The sequence below is a fragment of the Zootoca vivipara genome, chromosome 3 (assembly GCF_963506605.1).
Source record: "Zootoca vivipara chromosome 3, rZooViv1.1, whole genome shotgun sequence".
In the NCBI taxonomy this organism is placed as follows: domain Eukaryota; kingdom Metazoa; phylum Chordata; class Lepidosauria; order Squamata; family Lacertidae; genus Zootoca; species Zootoca vivipara.
In genome coordinates this window covers 54429234-54438183 of record NC_083278.1, presented here as the reverse complement: position 1 = coordinate 54438183, position 8950 = coordinate 54429234, and the positions used below count along the sequence as shown (strand labels likewise).

Below are 8950 nucleotides of genomic sequence, written 5' to 3'. Positions count from 1 at the left end.
GACCCCCATCACAAAGATCATGGCTTGGGAACCTCCAGATGTTGCTGGATTACAACTCCTATCACCCCCCACCATTGGCCATGGTATCTGGGACTGATGACAGGTTCCCCACAGTGACAGCAGTAATACTCCCCCCCCCACACACACATTCTCTGCAGAAATAAAATTCATTTCCTTTGTGTGTGCACAGACAAGTACCACACACTGTTGTGTTTGCTTATCGGAAAAGAAAAACTCGAAAAAGAGCTCATTTTAAGTCGCAACCCATTCATGTTATTGGTTAATTGATTTTTAATATTTACGGTATATCTTTATATCCCACCCTTGAAATAGAAAGCATTCCCAGGCCACATTGCTGGACAATGGCAATACAGTATATACCGGTAGGTGGGTGGAGAATTTGGACATTGATTAAATAATAGATCAGTGGTTCCCAAACATTTCCCATACTGGCCACTTGAAAATTACGAGGGGCTTGGTGGACCACTTAATGATTTTTCTGCCTATTGTAATTGAGAACATAATGTTGGATCAGGCCAATGGTCCATCTAGTCTAGCATCCTGTTCTCGCAGTAGTTAACCAGATGCCTATGGGAAACCAGCGAATAGAACACAAGCACAAGCTCCCTCTCTCCTCCCTTGGTTTCCAGCAACTGGCATTCGGGAATATTGCTATCTCCAATTGTGGAGGTAGAGCATAGCCATAATGGTTAGGTAAAGGTAAAGGGACCCCTGACCATTAGGTCCAGTTGTGACCGATTCTGGGGTTGCAGCGCTCATCTTGCGTTATTGGCCGAGGGAGCCAGCATACAACTTCCAGGTCATGTGGCCAGCATGACAAAGCAGCTTCTGGCGAACCAGAGCAGCACATGGAAACGCCGTTTACCTTCCTGCTATTTATCTGCTTGTACTTTCATGTGCTTTCAAACTGCTAGGTTGGCAGGAGCTGGGATCGAGCAATGGGAGCTCACCCTATTGTGGGGATTCAAACTGCCGAGCTTTTGATCTGCAAGCCCTAGGCTCTGTGGTTTAACCCACAGTGCCACCCGCATCCCATAATGGTTAGTAGCTGCTAATAGTCCTCTCCTCCCTGAACAAGTGTAATGCAGTGTGCTAGATGCAGCATGGTCATTATTTTTTATTGCTTCTTTTATTTCTTATATATTGCATTTTATTATATTACAATTTGTATTCAATAGAATTCAAACTAACAAAATTGTTGGTACCCTTCTGTCTTGGGAGACAATGGAGGAGTGTGCCATTGGGAGTAAAGTCAAACTGTTGAATTACAGTGCCTGCTGTGGCTGTAGAGACCAATGTGGTAGAGACATGTTTTGTTGCAGCTGGGGCAGATGAAGGCATCCAGTTGTGCTGCTGCAGATGCACTATGGCGTTTATTCTCTCTGCACTCCTCCCAGCAGTCATTCCTCCTCTGGATATACAACCTGTCTGTCTCCAGACACTGTGGTCACCTGCAAGGGATTCCCTCATGGCGGGGTTGTTGCCACCAACCTTCATGTATCATTTGCAGACATCTTTGTAACTCAGAGTAATAAAATGCAATATAAGAAATAAAAGAAGCAATTAAAATACAGTTAAAATCCATGAGAGCATTAATGCAAGGGATATGCTGTCTGCCGTCTTCAAGCACAAACCTACAGACACACCACGGATCACCTGAAGGAAGCGCGTGGACCACAGGTGGTCCACAGACCAGAGTGTAGGAACCTTTATAATAGATGAACCCATCCACCTTGCTTGTTGTCAGCACCAACTCATAACTGCAAAAAAATAATAATCTTCCAGTAGCACCTTAGAGACTAACCAACACCTGAAGAGGTGTGCATGCACACAAAAGCTCATACCAGCATGCACACAAAAGCTCATACCAATGACAAACTTTGTTGGTCTCTAAGGTGCTACTGGAAGAAAATATATTTTTAGTTTGTTTTGACTATGCCAGACCAACACGGTTACCTACCTGTAATCATAACTGCATGTTATGTTTTCAGGTAACATTTATATCTCCTTTGGCAGGCAGCAATGTTCCAAAGTCTCAAGTGGAGGTCTGCCCCAACCTTGCTTCTTGACCACCTTTCACCTAGATGGAGCCTAGGACTTTCTGCATAATTAGCATATGCTCCAGCACTGATCTGTAATTCCTTCCCAAGTAATACAGAGAATAGCTAGCATATGATGTGGTATTCTATATATGTATTCATTTCTATGTTTACCATAATTTTTCAAGAGATGAATTTTATTCAGTTGTGCATATATCTTGCCCCTAAGGCACATTTTAATTTGAAATCCATTGAGCGAAACGATGCCATCTGTGCAGCACCTTTGCGTTCTCCTCCCCTTCATTTTTCCAGTAGCTGTTGGTAATGGCTATACCAATTGTTCCAAGCAGCAGCAAAATGTGGGGATGTTTGCCAATCATTAGGTAGCCTTAGCTGCCATGAAGAAGAGGAGGAAGGTATTGTGCCATGCTCAAGAGAAACATGATGTCTGCAGAAGCAAAAAAATATATTGAGAAAGTCAACTCTTGGGGAGCAAAATCTCTTCAAGAAAACAAGACTGTAGGTGTGTGTGACTGCACAGGAAAAAAAAGATGTGGGAGTAGTAGGTGTGAGGAGCATATTTGGAAGTTTTGATGAATGAAGCCACCTTTCCAGAGCTCATAAGCCAGATTTGAACCAAATGAGAGGAAATGCTTGTGTTGCTTGGTGGAAGAAGAGAAAAAAAGGAAGGAGAAGGGAGAAAGCAGAAAATGGAGTGTGAATTGGCAAGGGGGAGAGGTGGAAGCACAGGTGAGGATAGAGGACATGAAGAAGTGAGAGGTTTGGGACACAAAATAACAATTAAACAACACCCCTTAGTCAGGGGTAGGGTGCATGTTTTCTTTTCCCTGTGTCTGTCTGTCTGTCTCTCTGCTTTCCCCCATTTCCCTCTTCTTGCTACCAAGAGCCACCAGAATTAAGCAAAAAACTACATGTGGCCCTAGGGCTGTAAGATTCCAACCTGTGCTGTAAGGGGACAAGCAAACAAAAACTGCATGGCTAAATGAGATCTGATTGCTTAATAGCCTCAAGAGTGTTGCCAGCCAGTTGAAAATGGGAAACTATGATGTGTGTGGAATGGAGTATCCTGTCTAATCTGAATGGGGGGGGTGGATGAACAGCTAAATAATGCTCAAATATGGACAAACTCTGTAACTAGGGGTTGGCAGCTTTTTATCTGGTGTCTCTTCTGCGTCTCCAACAGCAGCCCAACATGCAGGAATTTTGGCATGCACAGCTGTCCCTGGCATTAGGATGTAGCAAGGGTTGCAGGCAGCAGCTTTGCTCTCTTAAATTCTGCAGTTAGGCAGTAGCAAGGGTTGCAGTCAGACTACTGATAAACTACCTAAAATGATTGGCAGTTTTTTTTTGCAGGCATCACTCTTCAGGAAATTTGTTATTATATATCACCCATCGACGAAGAAACCACTCTTTCATTATCAAGTATTCTGTGCATATGACCATATAGATGGGGAATTTATTGTCAATTAACAGGGCAAATTATGGATAGAGCCCCAATGGTACAGACTTGGCAATACAGAAAGCTTGTGAATTACTTGTGAAATTCAAATGTATAATAGATGCAAGTTAATTATGTATGAACTGAACTTCAGCATTCTGTTATGGATGTAGACTGAGTATGGAAGGCCTTACTACTTTGGTATGTTAAGATGCCATCCATTTATGATCCTACTATAAAATATAACACTTTATGATTTATGGCTGCTAGCCATGAATGCTGTGTTCTGCTTCTACTTTCCTGAATGCCAGCTGCTTCACAAGTATATAAAGTGTTGTTGTATTTAGGTCCTGCTTGTGGGCTTCCCATAGTCATCTAGCTGGCCACAGGATGTTGGATGAAGATGAGCCTTTGGTGTGATCCAGCAGGTCTGCTCTTATGATCCACCAGGGCAATATGTACTCAAGTACCCATGGATAGGCTTGGGACACAAGGTGATGGCAAAGCTGCCCCTCAATCTTCCCCCTCCCCTTCTCCAAAGCCCCCCTAGCTGAAGCAGCAGATCACAATAAGTGGAGGGGGAAAGGAAAGCTGCACACTCTTCCAGTTTTTGATTTTATATACAGGTGAAACTCGGAAAATTAGAATATCATCGAAAAGTGCATTTATTTCAGTAATGCAACTTTATTTTTAATTTTTCTTTTAATTTTTACAAATGCTTTCTTTTGGAAATTCCACAGTAATAAAACAAATATTTACAATAATACAAAAATAAACATCACTATTACATTTCATTAATTACGTTCCATTAATAATTGACCTGCCTAAAGACAAATAATTACAATACAACAAATAAAGGCTTGACGTATCTTGCTTTGCATGTCATGCATCTATCTCATATATTGGTTTCACGTTTTAAGTTGCATTACTGAAATAAATGCACTTTTCAATGATATTCTAATTTTCGAGTTTCACCTGTATTGTGATCTTTTTTGTGAACCACCCTGAGACTTCCGGCTATAGGGTGGTATATAAATTCAATAAATAAATAAATGCAAATGGTGGATAGACTGGCTTCTGATGCCAGGGCACCCTCTTCATCAACAGACTACTTCAGCATGGCATTCCTGCCAAAGAGAATGGAAGGGGTTTACTTCACAGCCACTCAGAGTGGAAGGGGCTGGGCCTTATACCAAGCTATTAACATTTTAACTCTTTAATATGGATAACTATCAACAAACATTTTCTTTTTAACCAAAGGAAATATTTTATTTGCTTAAAAGTTCCGATAATGTGTGTCACATTTCAGCCTGATGTGCATAAAAAGAAGTTGCAAAACTTTCCAAACACCAAAAAATAAAAAATAAATCAAGTTGCTACCGGTAAATGTTGGGACTATGAGCCAAATGGACCTCCTGTTCCCCCTCCCACCATAGGATTTAAAGTCATAGAATTGTGGAGTTGGAAGGAAGCCTTAGGATAATTTAGTCCAATGCCCTATAATGCCGGAATATGCAACTGTCCCATACAGGGATTGAACCTGCAACTTTAGCATTATCAGCACCATGCCCTAACCAACTGAGCTATGCTTGAACCTGAATGGTTTACTGCAGGGGTTGGCAAATTTTTTTTAGCTGCAGGCCGGTCCACTGTCCCACCTTGTGGTGGGCCGGAGAAGCAGCACTGGGGGGGGGAGAGCTGGAAGAAGAGGCGAGGGGGGCAAGTAGTCCTCCCCCCCAACCCCAGCCGCAGCTGCTGCACTTACCTTCCCAGGGGCTGCCACCACCGCCACCACCTCTGCTACTTCTTCTTGTGGGTAGGCAGAGGGAGCTCATCCGCTCTGCTCTCTGGCCCACAGGAGCACCAGGGCAGCGGCAGCGGGTGGAAGACGAGCGGCATGAAAGGTCTGGCTCTGGAGAGGGGTTGGTTAAAATGGTGCTCAGCCAGCTCAGCCCAGCCCCCTTCCTCCTCTAGGCAGGGCGGTGAGAAGCCGGGAGGGAGGGAGGGAGGAGGTGCCGCCGCGGTGTGTATGAGGGAGAGGGGGGGGAAATGGTGCAGCCCGAACAAACAGAATCCCCGCTCTGATCCACTGACAGTCCGCGGGCCGGATCCTGAAGGCAATTGGGCCTGATCCGACCCCTGGGCCTTAGTTTGCCGACCCCTGGTTTATTGGCTAGTCTAAACCACCTAACCCAGGAGGGTAAGCGTGATCCCGATCCTCAGATCCTGGGAAAACATTTAGGGTTGCCAAGCACTGGTTTTGATTCAGAGTACCTGTAAAATATATTTTCCACAGCCCTGCATACAGTTGTTGTTGTTTAGTCGTGTCCGACTCTTTGTGACCCCATGGACCATAGCACGCCAGGCACTCCTGTCTTCCACTGCCTCCCGCAGTTTGGTCAAACTCATGTTCATAGCTTCAAGAACACTGTCCAACCATCTTGTTGGTTAGGCTTCTAAAATTCCCAGAGATTTTAGTGGGATTTTTGAAGTCTGTCTCAAATGTGTTTACAACTACAGTATTTGTTTAAAATTGAAATGTATGGGTAGTTGATGAGAGATGCAGTTTTATCACATCACTAAAAATGCAATTGGGTCTGTAAAAAGCAATATAATTAAAATCAGACAGGTTAATCAATAAGGCCAGCGTTTGTCTGGTTCTTTAGGCCACTCGCAAATAAGCGGATTATTAGAGAAACATTTTCCGTCCCAGATTTAAGCTGCTTAGCCTTACACAGCCTGCCAAAAGAGCCAGATGTTGTTTCAGAGTGAAAAATGTTTTTCAGAGTGTTTTGTTTTATATTAGATAGATAAGAGAAATGTCAGGTATCAATAATAGACCATTCTAGGGACAAAACATTTCTCTCTTTACGAGAAATCATGGCCCTGCGTTCACTTGCACAATCTGATTTCCAGTCAACCAGCTTGGTAAAACTTCCCTTATCCAAAAGTCTCTCTTGTTATCCAGACTTTATTTATATCCACAGTGTTGGTTAGCTTCTGTACTTGTTTCCCTTTATCCTCGCCCATCTCTGACCCAAATCCATCTGACAAATGACATATTCTCCAGAAAGTTTGCCAGATACAGTATTGCAGTTTCTACTGTTTCTGACAACAACTAAGTACTGTAAAGATAGAAGTATTACTGTATGTTGAAATGTTTCACCGGGGGGGGGGGGAGTTACAACTTTAAAACCCAATATTCTGAGCTCTGCCTCAGGCTTCAGAAGCATCATTGTAACCCTTGCTACAGCTTTCATCAAGGAGCAACTGAAGGCGTAGAGGGGACAAAGTGTCCTTCGGCTGTATTAATTCCCCCTCCATACACTTGAATAATCTCCACCACCCCCCTATGGAGGAGGGGGTTCTGCAGTAGCAACAAGGAAAATAAATCTAAACATGAAAAAACAAGTTTTTTTAAATTGGTGCAAAGGTTGCATTGCTGTATTTTTCAAATCTATTCTTTGTTTCTTAGATGATACAACACCACTTTATAATACATACTGTACATACACACACACACACACACACACACACACACACACACACACACATATATACATACATACCGTTCTGAGTTTTGGAGTTTGCAGGGGAGGAAGTAGGTTGTATGTGAAATCTTCTTAACCCCTGGATCCTGCTATGTTAAAATATAAGCCAGGCTAGCTTCCTGTGTTGCAGTGATCACCTGGGAGAAAGTTAGAAATACAAAGCCCAAGTTTAGAGTTGAAAAGTGGTAGTGATGTGACCTAAAGGTAAATCAGCAAGATGGGGAGGGAGGGAGGGAGGGAGGGGGAGAGAAAGAGAGTCCGAACAACATTGAGAGCAATATTTTATTTCTGTTTGAATCCCAAGGCTATGGTTATGGGAGAAACAAGACTTTTTGGGTGTTAATGCTGTGAGCCCCTCCATCATAGGCTCAGGTTGCATATACATGTGAATAAACCATATATCATGAAGACAAAACCACAATCCAAAAGGAAATACGACCCCTGGCAGCTAGTCAGTACGCCAAGTCCAAAGTCTGAGGTTCAATCTAAACAAGCAAAGTCCAAAGACACAGTCCAGGGTCAATCCAGGTCTGAAGTCCAGCAGCCAGGATACAATCCAGAGTCAAACCCAAAGCACAGTTCTGTGGAGGTACAGGAACATCCAAGTCAAGGTCCAGCAACATGAGCAGTTGAGCAGCACCCTCTGCTCTGCTTCCCTTCTGTACTTTGTGTGCTGATTGCAGCACCTGGGCTTGATGAGGCAGGTGACCCTCACCTGCTCCAAGCCCACTGCAGCTGAGGAATCACACACTTCCTCCCAGAGCTAGCGAGCCCCACCTGGCCAGCCAGGGAGCTGGCCTGTGGGGCCTTGCCTGCCTCAGCCTCCTAAAGCACCACTCCTGCTGCTCCCTATGCCTCAGAGCCCACTGTGTTTGTGGAGACAGGGGCCCCTCTGGCTCTGGGTCCTGCTGCCCTGGTTCCTGTGCACTGACCCCATCCCTTGCCATCCTCTATCACCCTGTGAATACTTACTTCCCCATCCCCTGCTTGCCTCCGTGTGCCCCAGTCCCAGCTACACCCCTCACCAGGATCCTCTTCCTTGTCCCCATCATTGTGCCAGTTCATGACAGGTAAGTGCCTGGAACTCCAGGAATCTCATACTACTTGGATGTTGGGGTGGTGTGTGCAACAATATTGCATTTATAGCCCACCTTTTCTCCAAAGAGTTCAAGGTGGCATGGACAGTTCTCCCTGTCTGTCCCCTCCCCCGCCATTTTACGCTCACAAACAACCCTGTGCGTTAGGTGAAGCTGAGAGGTGGTGGTTGACCCAAGGGCATCCAGTGAGCTTCATGGCTGAGTAGAGAATTCGAACCCTGGTCTCTCAGGTCTCCGTCCAGCACTGTAATCTCCAGAATGCACCACACTGGCTCTAGCATAAGTGGTTTGGGGGAATATTAAGTGGTTTATCAACGTTCTTTAAAATAAGTAAATGGGTATATTCCATCTGGCCAAATGAGATATGTGAATTCTGAATGTGACATAGGGAGCCTGTGTTTCCTTTGGAAATGACCACAATTGTCTCGACTAGTGTAGGTTCAAACATAACTATAATGTGGAATTGCAGATGCTAATGTGCTAACATGTGTATGTAATTCTGGAAGCTATGTTCTCTAATACTATTCATAGATAAAAGAGGAGTGCAAATAAATAACAGCAGCTTGTCATTAGTAATCTTCCTCCTCTTCCTGACTAAAGTGCTGTCTGTGTCCCAAGCTCCTGATCTCTGTTTTGCCTTCTCTTTCAAGTAAGAAAGAGGAAATTATTCCTGCTACTGAACCGAAGAGTTCCTCGTGATGGAAGAAGGAAATCCTGTTGAGAAGCATGAAGAAGGAAAACAAGAATGTGGCTATTTACTCAATTTTTTTAGATGCCCACCCC

At 44.1% G+C, this 8950-nt stretch overlaps 1 protein-coding gene across 1 annotated transcript in view; it reads right to left on the bottom strand.

Annotated features, from left to right (window-relative positions):
• Window positions 1–8135, bottom strand: part of RNF217 (ring finger protein 217) — a 56599-nt gene extending 48464 nt beyond the window's left edge. The window contains exon 1 of the mRNA XM_035110589.2: window positions 8043–8135. Coding sequence (XP_034966480.2) covers window positions 8043–8135 — 93 coding nt within the window. The remainder of the gene's footprint in view (window positions 1–8042) is intronic.
• Between the last annotated feature and the right edge of the window lie 815 nt (window positions 8136–8950).